The 20,436-nt window shown below is 37.8% G+C and overlaps 1 protein-coding gene across 1 annotated transcript; it reads right to left on the bottom strand.

Moving 5' to 3' along the window:
* Window positions 1-476: 476 nt before the first annotated feature.
* Window positions 477-2,679, bottom strand: LOC127117688 (WEB family protein At5g16730, chloroplastic). Its single transcript, XM_051047779.1, has one exon. It carries the CDS (start codon window positions 2,303-2,305, stop codon window positions 650-652), a length of 1,656 nt encoding a protein of 551 aa, XP_050903736.1. The 5' UTR covers window positions 2,306-2,679; the 3' UTR covers window positions 477-649.
* Between the last annotated feature and the right edge of the window lie 17,757 nt (window positions 2,680-20,436).

Genomic DNA, 20,436 nt, shown 5'->3' with positions numbered 1-20,436 from the left:
AAAGATAACCTATGTTTCAACGGTTATAAAATCGCTATCATGTTGTGCTGATTTGTGGAATGCAATAATCACATATAGTACTTTGTCTTTTTCTCTCTGCATATCTTTCTCTCTTTCTTTACTTTATTTATAATTTTGATGTTGAAACAAATTTGTTCAATAAGATTTAAATTTATCTTATAATTTTGTAACTTTTAACATATTATTTTCGTTGTGTGCGAGTTTTGTTTTTATTTGATTATTGATCAATTTTCCTCCGATTTGAAATGTTCTTGTTAAGACTGTTGAGTTCATATCATATGATGTTTTAGTTAAAATACAAGTAGACATGATATGTGTAAATCTAAAAGAAAAAAATTTATCAAAAATTACAAACTGTATTTCAAAAGTATTAGAATGGTGTCCATTTATGATATTAGTTAAATTTGAGAGAAGTTATATGCCAATCTTGAAGCCAAAAGAATAAAGAAACTAAGTAGGGAAAACACTAGGTCTCAAAATAGGTGTACTACTACAAACTGTACAATCATTGAAATAATATACACATTAAACAAATGCACAAACTAAAACAATATCAACATTATTACAACCTAATTTTATTTTTAGTCCTTGTGGAATCTGGAATCTGCATTACGTTTGTATATGTTCTTCATTGGAAGATTTTTTCCGATGATAAATTAGTACTTTTTCTCCTTATAAGATCACCAAATCTTCTCAGCAATGCTCTTCTCTTTCTGTTGTTCCTATCACCTTCATAATCATCAAAATTTGACTCATCTAAATTATCAAAATCCTCCGGAACTCCCGTATCAACATCATGATTTGGTGATTCATCAGATGATTCATCCACTTCATCAAATATCGAACCCTTCAATGTATCATCTTCTGTGATTTCTTTGTTATTAGTAACCTCTTCATTATTCACCACTTTGGGTGGTTGCTTATTTGTTATCATGTCTTTCAAATTCAGACTAAAAGTTTTGCTTAAACTTTTTGATTCTTTATGCTCCTTTGCTTTTATACCTTCCTTTATCGCAGAATATTTCTCGATATCTTCGTTTCGAAACTCTTTTGATGATGTTTCTGGTAGCAATTTTTTCAACTCTTTGATATTCTCGAACGACGCAGCTTCATGAATTTTCAACATCTCATTCTCATGAACAAGCAAAGTTAGACTATCTTTTAATCTAGCATTTTCAGCTTTCGCGATTTCAGCAGCTTCTTTCGCAACATTAGCTTCATTCAACGCTTGTTTTAGTATATCGCGCAGTTTTTGATTCTCTTCTTTTGAATTCTTTATCTTACCCTCAGCTTCTTTAAGCAATTCAACCACTCTTGCTGTTTCTTGCTGTGTAAGCAACCTTTCCTCCTCAGCTCTTTTAATACAAGTCACAAACTCAGTTTCTTTCCCATTCCACGCAGAAAGTGATTCTTCCGCTTCTAATCTCAACCTCTCTGCGGTGTTTTTAAACCTATCCGCTTCTTTCCTCGTCGCATCCAGAAGCTCTTTGTACTTCTCTTCCGTGGTTTCTAACATCACTTTCCAACGCTCCGCGTCACCTTTCGTGTGTTCCAATTCAACTAGGCTCAACGTTAGTTTCGCTTTCACTTGGTTAGCTTCCGTCGCTACTTCTTTCAACGCGAACGCCAAATCATCCATCGCTTTCTTGCTATTCTCCTCCGCTTTAGTTGCCGATTTCAGCTCGCTTTTAAGCAAATTCAGTTCTTCTACCAAACTCCTCGCCTCCAAAGCGAATAGTCCCTCCTCTTCCACGGTCTCATCCCCGCGACTTTCATTCAACTTCTTCTTTGCCAACTCTCGTTCCTTCACTTTCTTCTCCTCGGAATCATCCATTTTGTTCGCACCTAATTGAAGCGTCTTCAACTTCTCTTCAAGACAAGAAATCTCATGCCGTGACTCTTCAAGTAAAATCTTATTCTGCTCAAGCTGTTTCGTCTGCACCACCAACGTATCAAACAAATTCGTCTCCGATTCTCTCCGCTTCTCCAACTCCGCCTCCGATTCCTGAAGCTTCCTTCTGTACTCCGACAACAAATCATCCTTATCAGACAATTGTTGTTCATGCTTTTTAAACGACATATCAGAATTATTGTTTCCAGTCCTCTTTGTGGCTATTACTTCATCAACCATAGCATTGGTTTTCTCAGCTACCATTTTAATCTCTCGAAGCTCTTTCACAGCTCTATCTTTTTCTTCCTCCAGTTTTCTCATACGCTCCTTACTTTGACTCAATTTATCATCATATTGCTCCATACGATACTGCTGTTGCATCATTGGAACCATGAAAACCACGAGAATTTATCGCAACAAATAAAAATAAGCATCTATGAAGAATAAAAATATGGTTTGAGGATTGGAGAAGGAAGAGAGAGAATGATTTGAGGAATGAAAAATATGGTTTGCGGAGTGAAAAGGGGAAGGGGATATTGTAGATGAAATGTTTGATGAAAAGCAAAGGTGAAATTAGAAAAGGTGTATAATTAGAATATGAGAATCAGAGAAAAGGATGGGTTTAGTTTTTTATATAAAATCTCCGAATTTGACGGGGTTTTCTTTGGTGAATGAAGGAAGGAAGAGAGAAGAAAAAACAAGTTTGAAAATGGATTAATTATTGTTTTGGAATTTGGACGCAATCAACGTCGAACCAACCAAAGTACTTAGTCGTTAAGAATAAAGCTTCAAATATTAGTAATTATTTTCTTGAGTTCAATTGCAGCCCTTAATCGGCTGACGATGTTAAATGTAACCAAATACTTTTTCCTTCTCTTGTCAACGGTTATTTCAAGCTTTACTTTACTCTCTCTTTTTTATTAGAGTTTTTAAAAGCAAAATGATTTTGTATGAAAAAGTTGTATAAATACTTCAACCATTACATTGATTACAATTTTAATAAGCCTATAGACAACCGATTAGCAACCTTGTTCGCAGCCAATTAGTGGCCATGGGATTCATTATATTGAATTATAAATTCTATTAAAAAAAGAATTAATTATAATTTTTCTTTCATTCAAATGTTTTACTTTTTTAACCATTAGTTGTGAGTCTTGTCTTTTATTTGTGTTTTCATAAGTAGGGTTAACAATAAATCGAAACAATTCAAATATAGTTTAAAATTCGATTCAATAATTAAATTATTGAATTTGATTCATGAATTAAATGAGCTGAATATAAGAAGAAAAACAATTAAATATGTTAACTAAATGAACTATGTAAAGTTCGACTCTTTAAATTCATAAATCGATTCAACTATATATATATATATATATATATATATATATATATATATATATATATATTGTATATCCTGGAAAATTAGTTTAACCAACCGAGGTATGAGATCGACGAAGCCTGTTGTGCACATGAGTTCTCTGAAGACGAGTTGGTGTGACAACCGAGTATGGTGAGATTAACAGGTCGGATAACAATGCTCACATCTACTAATCGAAATTCGATTAGGGTATCAAAATAAGAAGACATAGTCGAATGTAAGTCGGGAATGATATAGTTCGTACTAGTCGGATCTGATGACAAGGTTATGATTACATTTGAAGGGTCATATGAAACAATTACAGAATGATGCATTATGATAAGGGAGTTATAATTATTGAAAAGGCGAATGTTTCATAGCAATTATAGGGGCAACATACGTTATTAGCCGATTTATTTATGAAGAATATGGAGAGTAAGAACGAGAGAAGAGAGAAGGAGGTTGATACCTATAAATAGGAGAATGCTCTGAGGGTAAAGGAAAAGAAAAAAAGATATAAGAAATACATAACAGACACTTCAACCAATCATTTTAGACTCTCCTTGACTAAAAATAAGGAAGTCAACCTTTTATTATTTTTTAGCAAGAACACTTGACGTCCACCGTGGGACCTTGGTAAAACTTGCTCAGGCCACACAAAACCATCATCAAAAGCGTTGATACTTCAGTTGGACGATGTTGGGATCACCCTCTATCCGAAGCAATCCATCTTTGCCACCAGATATGGTCCAATTGTTCGCAGTGGTGGAAGCACTTCGTCAGCAGAATAAAGCCTTGCAAGACAGTGTCCAAGTTTTGCAAACACAAAGTTTTCAGGGGGGATGCAGAAGAGGAGCCTCTGGATTCTCAACTGTTGTCAGAATCTATCTGGAATGATCAAGCCCTGGAGAATTTCAAGCCACCGTCGCTAGTATCTTTCAATGGTAAAACTGATCCACATAAGCATATTTTGCAATCAATAATCAAATGGAAATAGTAGGGGCTTATGATTCACTCAAGTGTAAACTCATGGTCGAGACCTTTAAGGAGGGTGCTTTACGGTGGTATATAAGTCTACCCAGGTTCTTGATCATTAGCTATCAAGACTTAACCAAGAAGATGGTACAACATTTTTCGGCAAGTAAGCATAGGAAAGTGGCGACTACCGGTTTATTTAACATCTGACAAGGGAACTCGGAATCTCTTAGGGAATATATGGCAAGATTCAATGAAGAAACAATTAAGGTATCTCATCTGAATCAGGAAATGCTCATCGGAGCATTTCAGCACAGACTCAAAGCCGGGAAGTTCAATGAATCTTTAGCACAAAAGTTGGCGTCCAACATGGATGAGGTTATCACCCGAGCAGAATGCTACATCAAAGGAGAGGAAAGTAACATGGAAAAAAGATATTGGGATGCAAAAGAAAAAGTGTGGGCCAAGGAAGAAGGATATGGGCATAAGAAGAAATACTTTAAGCCATGAGCCAGAGATTGGCCAATAACGAGACCATTTCGGTGACAGTTTGAAAAAGAACATGAGAACACGCCACTAAACGCCAGATGTGAAGATATCCTAAGAGAATTTTATCACCTCAAGTTTATCCCCATATCGGGACGTCCAAAGGGGGTGCATACTATAATGGGGAAAGACAAGAACACATGGTGTGCATACCATAGACTTCGAGGTCACCACCCAGAAAATTGTCATTAGTTAAAGAAAAAAATTAGGATCTTAATTCAAAAAGGTAGGATATTGTCGTATGTTAAAGATATGGGAGGTCATCCCAGAAAGAGAAGTCATCCTCGAGAGAACCCAAATTCGAAAAACCCTGCACATAATAAAGGAAAGAATACATAAGAAGTCTGCGAAGCCTGGATAACCTATCATACATTAAATACCACTGCAGAGGGATTCATGGGAGACGGAGAAACCAATTTGACTAGAAAAAAGGTATGCTCGGTCAGTGATGCACATTGAACAGAAGGCACCTTCAGAGGGGAAGGAGGACCCGATCGTGATCAATTTCTCCATAAGATACTCGAAAGGAGTGTTGGCTCACGAAAACGATTCCATGGTGATTAAAGTTCAGATCTGTGACTGGAATATAAAGCAAATGTTCTATATTGGGATGCATTCAAGGGGATGAATTTTGATACCACCGAGATAATACCATTTAAAGGTACTTTGATGGGATTCTCCAAAGAGCATATAAAATGACCGCTACAGGTATATATTTATACAGTATATATTTCTAGAGAGAATCACTAATATATATATATATATATATATATATATATATATATATAAAGCGGAAGTATATATATTAGCATTCAAACGGGCACTATCGTGCCTGTTTGTCCTTTTTTTATTGCGCTAATGCATTTATGTCTTTTAAGAGGGTTTTGATGAACGTCTCATTTTTCTATTTACTAAAATATAAAAATATTCATAGATTTCAGAGATCCATATCTAAATATACCCAAACTCAATAAATTTCTAAATCAGACCCTAAGTCAATGTTTAAAAAAAACACGAAAATACATCTTTAATCACCCACACTTTAATCAAATTTGGCAAAACTTCTAAAACATCTCTAAAATTCAAAATTTGAAATTCTGATGTACTAAAATATAACAAATTCTATCTCAAAACCACGTCTAAGACATTTAAAAAATATGTCTAAATTACAAAATTCATATCCACGTCATATGAATATTGAAATCCGAATACACATCATATTATAAGAGAACTCAAATTCACTCGAAGTCGAAACACACCAAATATAAAAATAACTATATCAAAATTTTAAAGTCCAAATATTTCATAGATTTTTTTTTGCGGAATTTTTTGACCTCATCAAATTTAGCTCATAAAATAATTTCCTCATAAAAACAGCCGACATGCTACTTTAATGATTTTTTTCAAAATAACCAATTTTTTCAAAAAAAATTCGAAAATAACCAAGTTTGGTAGAGGATGCGCCAAATGAATTGGCGCATCCCCAAATTGTAAAGAGGATGCGCCAATAGCATTGACGCATGCATTGGGCTCCTCATGAGGAGGCGCCAATGCTAGTGGCGCCTGCATTAGGCCTCATGAGGAGGCGCCAATGCTAGTGGCGCCTGAGTGTATTTTGGTTGGTGGGCGCCAATTCATTTGGCGCCTGCATGTGATGGTCATGTGGGCGCCAATCCCTCATGCGTTCACGTGTTTTGTACAATGGATGTTCCATCTCTATAAATACCACGCATTGGATACAATATTTTCACTCAAACTCATCTCCTAATACCATAATTTGTCTAGTTCAACCATCAATTTCAATTCTCTTTGTTTCAACAATGTTTGCATACATTCAAAAACAAAATACTGATGTAATATTTTCTGCCGTTGCGGCTCCAATACAGGTTCGACTTTGGAACACAGATATGTTTGAATGTCTTAATCTCTGAGCTTTGTGCCCTAAGATTCCAACCTAGGCGCCCATTCCCTAGGCGCCATAAAGTAACTGAGGCACCAAAGGGTTGAGCGCCTCTTCACACACAATTGCCTTAGGCGCCACTAGGAAGGGCGTCCTTTCCCATTGCCATACACTAAGGCGCCAAGAGGAAGGGCGCCTCTTACTTGCATGTGAGAAATCACATGTAGGCTCCAAGAGGAAGGGCTCCTCTTCCCTTGCATGTACTTTCTTCACATGCACCAAGAAGAGATTCCTCACATGCTAGCATTGTCTCACATTCTGAATTTTGTCATTCCCTTGTCTCCTTTTGCCATTCCATGCAACCAATCACACTATTTTTAGGTTGCAAACCTACTCACTCATTCATCTATAAATAACCTTTCATATGAACAATATCAAATCATCTTCATTAATACTCAATTATATTCTTCTACCACACTTCTTTCATATACCACACTCAAGCTTTACAAAATCAAATCATGTCTTTGTTGACTATGGGCGATGAACACAGAGGCACAATCGAGAATATCTCGGCATTTGTATGTTATCTCTCTCTTTTAACTTTTTATGTTTTTTGTGTTATACCTTTGTTATCTCTCTCTTTTTAGTTTCTATGTTTTTCTTACTTCTTATAAATGTGTGTTTGTTGAGTATGTATTTCTTCTTCTAATTGTATTTTCTTACTTTTTTGTTATTAGGATCCGAAGCGGTTTAGATACCGTGTACATGAATATGTACCCCACGATCCTTTAATAGAACCATATATTAGAGGATATGGATTTGGAAATCTACTAAACATTGTTTCGTACTCAGTGGACTACAAGTTCATTCTGGCTTTGTTGGAGAGGTGGAGACCCGAGACCCACACATTTCACCTTCCGATTGGTGAGTGTACCGTCACACTTGAGGACATGTACACGGAAAGGCAGTGAATGGTCGAGTTAACCAAGTCAACAATATATGCAATGAATTATTGGGTGCCCCTTTATTAGACGACGAAACTGAGGGAGACACATCTGGTCAAGCAAGGGGACAAGGTATAAATTTAAAATACCTAAAACAATATTATGCCAGTATAGTATTGTCTGACGATTCAACCGAGTATGAGAAAATAATAAAAGCTCAGTGTTATATTATGATTTTATTTGGTAACTTTTTGTTTCCAGAAAGTATAGGTAATTCTGTGAAAATAATGTATTTACCTTTATTACGCAACATTAATAAGGTAAACACTTATAGTTGGGGTTCAGCTGTGTTGGCCCATCTATATAGTGCAATGTGTAGAACTACAAAAAAGAATACATGTACTTTTTTTCATGTGCATATTTGGTTCAAGTTTGGGAGTGGTCAAGAATGTCGTCGCTCACCCCGATAAATTAGCGCTCATTTGTGTTCCCGTTTGCAACCAAGTAAGTCTAACACTTTACCATTCACCATTTAGTTAATTAGATTTATTATTATAATTAACAGTAAATAATATTTTTCACTTTTTTTTATTATCTTAGGTGGTCAGTAAGGGGAATGAACTACAACAGGTGTCTGAAACAAGCTATTGTAGTCTATGAAAATCTATTGGACCACATTGGACATGACGATGTAATAATCCTACCGAACTATATTTTAATTTAAAAATACTTCTCAAATTATTTTCCATCTAACCATTTCGTATTGTTTTACAGTTTGTTTGGAGGTCATATCTGGGTCTGAATCATGATGTGAACCATGACGATGTTGCAGTTTGGACAGCGAAGACACCGATTATCCGAATCACTATGGTGGAAATGCACCAAAGTGACCGGGTCAAACTGCAATTCGGAATGCTACAACAGATTCCAGAATCTCCCACGTGTTTGGGGAATTGACATCAAAAAAGGGTCGATGCACAGTGGGATTATTCTGACTTGAGAGACTTTGCAAAAGACATGTGTCATCAATGGAGGAATCGACGACAACACATCTTGAACGAACCAGTCATCCAAGGTGCAAGACCCACTCAACAATATATGGCATGGTTTAGGTCGGTAACAACTCAGCAATTTGTATATGAGCCGCGGTATTTGGTGGATCCACGTCAACTTGCTTCGTCATCGTATGCCCCACAAGAATTCACCACCCAACACCAATGTGAACCCACCCAAACCCAACAACCAACCACACAACATCAACCGACCACATACACACAACAACCAAACACCCAACATCGCAAATCATTCATGCCAACCACCCAACAACCAACCATCCAATGTCGCACCCCGTTCATACCACCCACCCAAACACAAAACCAAGAATCAAACCCCGCATCCACAACCGTCTACAGCCCAAATAATTCATATGGGTCACTTCATCCCAGTCATTGTTTAACTATAGTACGCCCTAGAAACCATTGCTTCGTTTCCAAAACGACTCAATGACCCAATTTGGGAAACTATATCGTCCCCAATTCACTCAACCCCAACGCCCTAACTACGATGACATGGGCACTGAACTCCATTACGGAAGTGCCATTGGCCAGAGCCCCTCCGGATATTAGGAGCAAATGATGACACGTCTATCAAATACCGCTGGAACTTCCGCCGGACCTTCCAACCAACCATCGCTCGATCAGGTCAGCACCTAAAGACCACAAACACCTCAAGAAAATCGTGGGAGACCTCAGAGACAAACTAACGCACCGGGATGTGGAACGGGGGGACGTTATAATCAGGTCGGTCATTAGTTTATTGTCAGTCCAGTGTAACCAATTATTACATATTCAATGAATTTATTTTTTTCATTAATATTTCTTATTTATTAAATAATAAAAATTAAATATTTAAAATTTAAAATAAATTAAAAAATTAAAAAAACCAAAAAAATTATTTAAAAAAATAGGGGGGGAGGGGGGTATGCGCCAGATGAATCGGCGCATACACCAAACAAATGAACCTAGGCGCCACTAGCATTGGCGCCTCCTCCCAATGCATGCGCCAATGCTATTGGCGCCTCCTATTTACAATGTGGAGATACGTCAATTCATCTGCCGCATCCTCTATCAAACTTGGTTATTTTTGTATTATTTTTTTGAATAATTGATTATTTTCGATTTTTTTTTAAATTGATTATTTTGAAAAAAAATCCTACTTTAATGGTTTCATATAAAAAATCTTACTGTTATATAAAACAATCCAAACAATCTTGAAGGGTCAAAACTGACATAAATTAAGTTACTTTAGACTAATGTTTTTAAATTAAGTCGGAACCAATTTAGGAATAATGATATAAATTTAAATTATTAAAAAAAAATTAAAAATATAACTTAATTTAAATATAATATATTAGCAACAATAATAGAAAGTATTGTTGATATTTATTTTTGCAGATTAGTCTAATAAACTTAAAAAGTTTATTTGTATTACATGACCTAAATTTTTTAATTAAATAGCTTATAAAAAAGAGCTAAACATTCTCGATTAAAAAAAATTAATTTAACCTTACTTCAATCACCATCGACCGATCTAACATATTCTAACTATTTTATACAATCATTTTACTATGTATTCATCAATTGTATTTTTTGTGGAAAATTTAAGTTTACTATGAACAAACAAATGTGTTATTGAGATGAATTGACACTCAACAACACTTATTATGTTTACAAGTTTATGTTAAGTATACATTAAAGTAAATTTGTGTTCTTCATACTATAGGTGTTATATTTGTTTATTTTATTTGAATTTATTTTGTGTAAGTTTTTTACAAGAAAATATTTTTTTTATTGGCATTATTGTGGTTTTTTTTTAATATGAAAACATATTAATTTAATTTTTTTAAAATAATCACTTTTTTCAAAAAAAAATCTAAATTAACTAATATTTAGAAAATAAATCAAAATAACCATCTTTCAAAACAAATGCGCCAAATGAACTGACGCATCCATTTTAAAACAAGAGGAGGCGCCAATTGTAACACCCCAATTAAACTAAGCTAATTATTTAATTTAAATTAATATTTTATTTATTAATTTAATTGAATAATTGGAAGTTTGGATTAATAATATTATTATTTTGGAATAATAATTATTGGGATTATTATTATTGAATTATTATTTTTATTATTGGAATAAAATTGGAAATCAGTAAAAAGGTCCCATTTGGTAAAAAGGTTATTGTTTTCACGTGAAAAGGAAAAAGAGACAGAACGTGGAAAAGGGCAAAAAGAGAACCAGAGAATGAAGGTTGAAGGAAGGAGAAGCTTGGAGCTCAGAGGCTGCCGGATTAACTCAGGTAAGGGGGGTTTATCGTTGATTGACGGGTATTATATGATAATATGTCATGGGTAGTGATAGACCTTTAATTTACCTTTGAATTGGATGATTATGATGAATTTGTGGAAATAATTGATGAACGAAATTGGGTGATAATCGAAAGAAATTCGTAAGAATTGTATGTGATAATGTTATGAGTTGTGAAATCGAATTGGGGAATGGTTCGGGTTAGATGATACGAGTGATTTCGGTGTAGATGTGGACTGTGGAAGGTTAGATCGAATAGAACTCGTAGCAGAAAAGCCATTGCAGATCTGAGAATGCTGGTTTCTGGTCATACGCGTATGGCACTAGGCAATACGCGTATGGGATGGCTGGTACGCGTATGGCGCTAGGCAATACGCGTATGGATGAGGAAGATGAAATTTTGAACGTAAAATGGTCTCTGGTGGTACGCGTATGGGGAAGTGATACGCGTAGCATACGCGTATGGAATTGGGCAATACGCGTATGGCTGGGTCAGGATTTGGGCAATACGCGTATGGGCATAGGCGATACGCGTATGGACAGGACTGTGATTTCCTGTGCTGTTGTGGTACAGTTTTTGACTGTTTAGGCTGAGTAGTGAGACTTAGCTGAGGTATGATGTAATCGGGATCAATTTCCGTTGTTTTGAGTAGTATAGTTATTAGTAGAGTGTGCTAATACTGTATTTGATTTTATAGCATGTTGTGATATGCTTTTGTGAATAATGTATTGACAATATGTGTTGGTTGGTATGCATTACACTGTAAATGTATCAGTTATGTATGCATCTGTGAATAGACTGTCATATGTCTATTCTTGAGTTGTTGTTGTTGTTGCATTGCTAGGTGATTAGCATGCATAGTCTAGCCGTTGGGGCTGTAGCTAATTCCCATTGTGAGGAATTAGTGAGTTGTGGATTGTTGTTGATGCTTGCATACTAAATGAGTAGCGTGCATAGTCTAGCCTTTGGGGCTGTAGCTAATTCCCATGGTGAGGAATTAGTGAGTGAGTCATTAGATCTCAATGAGTGGGACTAGTGAGCTCAGTAGCCGTATCCAGAGGGATCGGTGAGCTTGGACTATATGTTCAAGAAGAGTCGGTACCGCATGTGTAGAGTCTCATTGCATAATGAATGCATGGCATAGCCGGTGGGGCTGTAGCTACTTCCCATTGTGAGGAATTAGTGAGTTAATCGTCGTGTTGTGTTATTGGTGTGGAGCATGGGTTGAGATTATATACCTATATATATGTTGTATGTTATTACTGAATATGATGTTGCGTTGATACTGCCGTTATGGAGTGTGTAGTCTGGTTGGGGTGATTTGATGCGTCAATTACTTAACATTACTTAATGTTGTATAATGCCTGTTATATTGATTGAGGAACTCACCCTTACACTATTTTTCAGGTAACCAGCTATGAGTGAATAGAAGTTAATGCTTGGAGTCTAGAGTAGTCTCCTAAGGGGTCATGCTCTGATAGATGTAACATCGGGATGGGATGTTTGAATATGTTTGATTTTGTTGTTGATCAACTTTACATTTAAAGTGGTACATGATTTAAATGTTGATTTTTTTAGTATCCGCTGCGAATTATGCAAAGAACCTTATTTGGATTAAATAAATGAGCATGACAGGTTATTTTGATGAATGTTGTGAAATAATTGTGTGACACCCTTCGGGGCATAATTACTCTGATTAATGTGTTATTATTTTTAATTAAATATTTTGGGGTATTTAGAAGGGTGTTACATTAGTGGTATCAGAGCATAGTCGGTCGAGTCGAGTCATAATTATTCTGTTTCCCCTGTACGGGATAGGTGTTGTGTAACCCTATCAGTACTTATTGTTTAGCTTGTTTGGGTTTCAGAATAGAGATGGCTGGAAGAGGTAGAGATGATGCTGCGATTGCTGAGGCTCTGGGTATGCTAGCTGGAGTACTTGGAGGAAATCCGAATGTTATGGGAATGGGAGCGGCTCGTCAGTTGAGTGAGTTCCAGAAGAACAATCCTCCAATGTTCAAAGGAGCATACGATCCAGATGGTGCTCAGAAGTGGTTGAAGGAGATAGAGAGAATCTTCCGAGTAACTGAGTGTGCTGATAACCAGAAGGTCAGGTTCGGTACACATATGCTGTCAGAAGAAGCTGATGATTGGTGGGTTGCTACCCGCACTGAGTTGGAAACTGCTGGAAATGCTGATATTTCTTGGGCTGTGTTCAGAGAGAGATTTCTGAGGAAGTATTTTCCCGAGGATGTCAGAGGAAAGAAAGAGATAGAATTCTTGGAATTGAAGCAGGGTAACAGGTCTGTTACGGAGTATGCTGCGAAGTTCACAGAGCTGTCAAAGTACTATACTCCTTATAGTGAGGCTGCTGGAGAATTTTCGAAGTGTGTGAAGTTTGAGAACGGGTTGCGTCCCGAGATCAAGCAGGCAATTGGATATCAGCGAATCAGGGTGTTTTCTGATTTGGTTGACTGTTGCAGGATTTTTGAACAGGATTCCAAAGCCAGAGCAGAGAGCTATCAGCAGAGGGTTGATAGGAAGGGTAAGAATCAGGTTGATCGTGGGAAACCGTATGCAGCTGGCAAAGGTTTTCAGAAGCAGAGTGGGATGAAGAGGCCTAGTGGGGGAGATTCTAGTGCTCCTGTTAAGTGTTATAGATGTGGTCGGGCTGGACATCGTGTCCATGAGTGTACCAGTGCTGAGATGAAATGTTTCAAGTGTGGCAAAGGTGGTCATTTGGCTGCAGAGTGCCGGTTGAAGACTGTAACTTGTTTCAACTGTGGAGAGGTGGGTCATATCAGTCCACAGTGTCCTAAGCCGAAGAAAGAGAATCAGTCAGGAGGCAAGGTTTTTGCTTTGTCAGGTTCTGAGACTTCTGCAGATGATCGTTTGATCCGAGGTACGTGTTATATTAATGGCTTTCCTCTTGTAGCTATTATTGACACAGGTGCAACTCATTCTTTTATATCCTTGGATTGTGCTGTGAAACTTAAGTTAGAGATATCTGAGATGTTGGGTAGTATGGTGATTGATACTCCTGCGAAGGGTTCAGTGACTACTACTTCTGTTTGTTTGAATTGTCCTTTGAGTATTTTTGGTAGAGCCTTTGGGATAGATCTTGTGTGTCTTCCATTAGTGCAGATTGACGTTATTCTGGGTATGAACTGGTTGGTGTTCAACCGAGTTTCTATCAACTGTTTTGATAAGACAGTGATATTTCCTGAGATTGAAGAAGGAAAGAGTTTGTTTCTATCAGCCAGGCAGGTGAATGAGGAAGTGGCAGATGGGGCAGAGTTGTTTATGCTGTTAGCGACTTTGGAAGCTAAGGATAAACTGGTGATTGGCGATCTAGCTGTAGTGTGTGATTTTCCTGATGTGTTTCCGGAAGAAGTGAATGAATTGCCACCAGAACGTGAAGTTGAGTTCTCGATTGATTGGGTACCTGGTACTAGACCGATATCGATGGCTCCGTATCGTATGTCTGCTGTTGAGCTAGCTGAATTGAAGAGTCAGTTGGAAGATTTGCTGGATAAGAAATTTATTCGTCCGAGTGTGTCACCGTGGGGTGCACCAGTGTTGTTGGTTAAGAAGAAAGAAGGTACTATGAGGTTGTGTGTGGATTACAGACAACTGAATAAAGTGACGATCAAGAATCGGTATCCTTTACCGAGGATTGATGATTTGATGGATCAATTGGTTGGTGCTAGTGTGTTCAGCAAGATAGACTTGAGATCTGGGTATCATCAGATACGTGTGAAAACTGAGGATATTCAGAAGACTGCTTTTAGAACAAGGTATGGACATTATGAGTATTCTGTAATGCCTTTTGGTGTGACTAATGCGCCTGGAGTATTTATGGAGTATATGAATAGGATTTTCCATCCGTACCTAGATCAGTTTGTTGTGGTGTTTATTGATGACATTTTGGTGTATTCGAAATCTGAAGAAGAACATGCTGAGCATTTGAGAGTGGTGTTGGAAGTTCTACGAGAAAAGAAGTTATTTGCTAAACTCTCAAAATGTGAATTTTGGTTAGAAGAGGTTAGTTTCCTTGGTCATGTGATTTCAAGAGATGGTGTTGCTGTTGATTCTTCTAAGATAGAAGCGATATCTAAGTGGGAAGCTCCGAAGTCAGTTTCTGAGATAAGGAGTTTTCTTGGACTTGCAGGTTACTATAGGAAGTTTATTGAGGGATTTTCCAAGTTGGCGTTACCGTTGACAATGTTGACTAGAAAGGGGCAAGCGTTTGTTTGGGATTCAAAATGTGAAGAAGGTTTCCAAGAGTTAAAGAGAAGGTTAACTACTGCTCCTATTCTGATATTACCAAGTTCGTCGGAACTATTTGAGGTTTACTGTGATGCTTCATTGTTGGGTTTAGGTGGTGTGTTGATGCAGAATAAGCAGGTTATAGCTTATGCTTCGAGACAACTAAGGGTTCATGAGAGGAACTATCCGACACATGATTTAGAGTTGGCGGCTGTGGTATTTGTTCTGAAGTTGTGGAGGCATTATTTGTATGGGTCAAGATTTGAAGTTTTCAGTGACCATAAGAGTTTGAAGTATTTGTTTGATCAGAAAGAGCTGAATATGAGACAGAGGAGATGGTTAGAATTTTTGAAGGATTATGATTTTGGTTTGAATTACCATCCGGGTAAAGCAAACGTGGTGGCTGATGCATTGAGTCGAAAATCATTGCATATGTCTATGTTGATGGTTAAGGAATTGGATTTAATTGAACAGTTTAGAGACTTGAGTTTGGTGTGTGAGAGTACTCACAATAGTGTTAAATTGGGAATGCTGAAGTTAACAAGTGGTATTCTGGATGAGATCAGAGAGGGTCAGAAATCCGATATGCTTTTGGTGGATAAGATGACTTTAGTGAATCAAGGTCAGGGTGGTGAATTCAGAGTTGATGAGAATGGTGTTCTGAGATTTGGTGATCGGGTGTGTATTCCGGATGTTACTGAGCTTAAGAAGAGTATTCTTGAAGAAGGACATCGTAGTGGTTTGAGTATTCATCCTGGAGCTACGAAGATGTACCATGATTTGAAAAGATTATTTTGGTGGCCGGGGATGAAAAGAGAAATTGCGAGTTTTGTGTATTCCTGTTTGACTTGTCAGAAGTCGAAGATTGAGCATCAGAAGCCGTCTGGGCTAATGCAACCGTTGGCTATTCCTGAGTGGAAGTGGGACAGTATCAGTATGGATTTTGTTTCTGGTTTGCCGAGGACAAGTAAGAATTTTGAGGCTATTTGGGTGATTGTTGATAGATTGACGAAGTCGGCTCATTTCATTCCGATCAGAATGGATTATCCGTTGGAGAAACTAGCTGAGTTGTATATTGAGAAGATTGTGAGTTTGCATGGTATTCCGTCTAGTATTGTTTCGGACAGAGATCCTAGATTTACATCGAAGTTTTGGGAAGGGTTGCAGAGGGCTTTGGGAACTAAGCTGAGATTGAGTTCTGCATATCATCCGCAGACTGATGGTCAGACTGAGAGGACGATTCAGTCGTTAGAGGATCTTTTGAGAGCTTGTGTTTTGGAAAAAGGAGGTGCTTGGGATTGTTATTTGCCGTTGATTGAGTTTACCTACAACAATAGTTTTCATTCAAGTATTGGTATGGCACCGTTTGAAGCTTTGTACGGTAGGAGATGTCGGACGCCTTTATGTTGGTATGAGTCCGGTGAGAGTGCTGTGGTTGGACCGGAGATTGTTCAGCAAACTACAGAAAAGATTAAGATGATTCAGGATAAGATGAGAATTGCTCAAAGTCGTCAGAAGAGTTATCATGATAGGAGGAGGAAGTCACTTGAGTTCCAAGAGGGAGATCATGTGTTTCTTCGTGTTACTCCGATAACTGGTGTTGGTCGAGCCTTGAAGTCGAAGAAGTTGACACCTCGATTTATTGGTCCTTATCAGATCTTGGAGAGGATAGGAGAGGTAGCCTATCGTATCGCTTTACCGCCGTCGCTTGCGAATTTGCATGAGGTTTTTCATGTGTCTCAGTTGAGGAGATACATTCATGATCCGTCGCATGTTGTCCAAATAGATGATGTGCAGGTGAGAGATAACCTGACTGTTGAGACATCACCTACGAGGATTGAGGATCGAGAACTGAAGCAGTTGCGGGGTAAAGAGATTGCCTTAGTGAAGGTAGCTTGGGGAGGACCAGCAGGTGGCAATGTGACTTGGGAACTTGAGAGTCAGATGAAGGAGTCTTATCCGGAGTTGTTCGCTTGAGGTATGTTTTCGAGGACGAAAACTCTTTTAGTGGGGGAGAGTTGTAACACCCCAATTAAACTAAGCTAATTATTTAATTTAAATTAATATTTTATTTATTAATTTAATTGAATAATTGGAAGTTTGGATTAATAATATTATTATTTTGGAATAATAATTATTGGGATTATTATTATTGAATTATTATTTTTATTATTGGAATAAAATTGGAAATCAGTAAAAAGGTCCCATTTGGTAAAAAGGTTATTGTTTTCACGTGAAAAGGAAAAAGAGACAGAACGTGGAAAAGGGCAAAAAGAGAACCAGAGAACGAAGGTTGAAGGAAGGAGAAGCTTGGAGCTCAGAGGCTGCCGGATTAACTCAGGTAAGAGGGGGTTTATCGTTGATTGACGGGTATTATATGATAATATGTCATGGGTAGTGATAGACCTTTAATTTACCTTTGAATTGGATGATTATGATGAATTTGTGGAAATAATTGATGAACGAAATTGGGTGATAATCGAAAGAAATTCGTAAGAATTGTATGTGATAATGTTATGAGTTGTGAAATCGAATTGGGGAATGGTTCGGGTTAGATGATACGAGTGATTTCGGTGTAGATGTGGACTGTGGAAGGTTAGATCGAATAGAACTCGTAGCAGAAAAGCCATTGCAGATCTGAGAATGCTGGTTTCTGGTCATACGCGTATGGCACTAGGCAATACGCGTATGGGATGGCTGGTACGCGTATGGCGCTAGGCAATACGCGTATGGATGAGGAAGATGAAATTTTGAACGTAAAATGGTCTCTGGTGGTACGCGTATGGGGAAGTGATACGCGTAGCATACGCGTATGGAATTGGGCAATACGCGTATGGCTGGGTCAGGATTTGGGCAATACGCGTATGGGCATAGGCGATACGCGTATGGACAGGACTGTGATTTCCTGTGCTGTTGTGGTACAGTTTTTGACTGTTTAGGCTGAGTAGTGAGACTTAGCTGAGGTATGATGTAATCGGGATCAATTTCCGTTGTTTTGAGTAGTATAGTTATTAGTAGAGTGTGCTAATACTGTATTTGATTTTATAGCATGTTGTGATATGCTTTTGTGAATAATGTATTGACAATATGTGTTGGTTGGTATGCATTACACTGTAAATGTATCAGTTATGTATGCATCTGTGAATAGACTGTCATATGTCTATTCTTGAGTTGTTGTTGTTGTTGCATTGCTAGGTGATTAGCATGCATAGTCTAGCCGTTGGGGCTGTAGCTAATTCCCATTGTGAGGAATTAGTGAGTTGTGGATTGTTGTTGATGCTTGCATACTAAATGAGTAGCGTGCATAGTCTAGCCTTTGGGGCTGTAGCTAATTCCCATGGTGAGGAATTAGTGAGTGAGTCATTAGATCTCAATGAGTGGGACTAGTGAGCTCAGTAGCCGTATCCAGAGGGATCGGTGAGCTTGGACTATATGTTCAAGAAGAGTCGGTACCGCATGTGTAGAGTCTCATTGCATAATGAATGCATGGCATAGCCGGTGGGGCTGTAGCTACTTCCCATTGTGAGGAATTAGTGAGTTAATCGTCGTGTTGTGTTATTGGTGTGGAGCATGGGTTGAGATTATATACCTATATATATGTTGTATGTTATTACTGAATATGATGTTGCGTTGATACTGCCGTTATGGAGTGTGTAGTCTGGTTGGGGTGATTTGATGCGTCAATTACTTAACATTACTTAATGTTGTATAATGCCTGTTATATTGATTGAGGAACTCACCCTTACACTATTTTTCAGGTAACCAGCTATGAGTGAATAGAAGTTAATGCTTGGAGTCTAGAGTAGTCTCCTAAGGGGTCATGCTCTGATAGATGTAACATCGGGATGGGATGTTTGAATATGTTTGATTTTGTTGTTGATCAACTTTACATTTAAAGTGGTACATGATTTAAATGTTGATTTTTTTAGTATCCGCTGCGAATTATGCAAAGAACCTTATTTGGATTAAATAAATGAGCATGACAGGTTATTTTGATGAATGTTGTGAAATAATTGTGTGACACCCTTCGGGGCATAATTACTCTGATTAATGTGTTATTATTTTTAATTAAATATTTTGGGGTATTTAGAAGGGTGTTACACCAATGGTGTTGATGCATGCTTTCAAAGCATTGCATGGAGGCGCCAGCAACCATGACACCTATGCTTGGGCTTTGGTGTATGCGCCAATTCATCTGGCGCATACACCTTTGTATTTTTTTTTAATAAATAATGAAATATAATATTTAAAAAATTATTCAAGATGTAATAAAAGTTACATGGAATTGACAAAAATTTAATGATCAGTCCGATCGAAACGTCCCCATGTTCCACATCCAGGTGCGTTAGTTTGTCTTCGAGGTCTCCCACGATTTTCCTGAGGTGTTTGAGGTCTTTGTGTGCTGACTTGATCCAATGATGGCTGGTGTGGTCCGACGGAAGTTCCAGCGGTATTTGATAGATGTGTCATCATTTGTTCCCAATAGCCCGAGGGCTCTGGCCAACGGCGCTTCCGTAATGTAGTTCGGTGCCCATGTTGTCGTAGTTGGGTCAATGTGGTTGGATGAATTGTGGATGATATAGTTGCCTGAATTAGGACATTGAATCATTTTGGAAATGAAGCAACGGTTCCTGGGGTGTACTATAGTTAAACAATGGTTGAGTGTTTTGGTGATGGGATGTTTGGATGGTCATTGGTGGGGGGCTAAGATGAAGTGACCCATATGAATCATTTGGGCTATATACGGTTGTGGTTGATGCGTATGGTTGTTGGTGGGTAGAGTTTGATTCTTGGTTTTGTGGTTAGATGGGTGACATGAATGGATTGTAGGGTTGGGTGTTTGGTTGTTAGGTGGGTGGCATGAATGGGTTGTGAAGTTTAGTGTTTGGTTGTTAGGTGTATGTGGTAGGTTGATGGTGTGAGGTTGGTTGTTGGGTTTGGGTGGTTTTACATTGGTGTTGGACGGGGACTTGTTGTTGGGCGTATGATGACGAAGCTAGTTGGCGTGGATCAATCAAATATCGTTGCTCAGGCACAAATTGTTGTGTTGTTACCGACCTAAACCATGTCATATATTGTTGAGTTGATCTTGCACCATGTATGACTGGTTCGTTTTAAGATGTGTTATCGTCGATTCTTCCAATGACGACACATCTCTTTTGCGAAG

This window comes from Lathyrus oleraceus, chromosome 2 (genome assembly GCF_024323335.1).
Source record: "Lathyrus oleraceus cultivar Zhongwan6 chromosome 2, CAAS_Psat_ZW6_1.0, whole genome shotgun sequence".
In the NCBI taxonomy this organism is placed as follows: Eukaryota; Viridiplantae; Streptophyta; class Magnoliopsida; order Fabales; family Fabaceae; genus Lathyrus; species Lathyrus oleraceus.
Note: the sequence above shows the minus strand (reverse complement) of the source record. Positions and strands in the feature narration are given on the sequence as shown.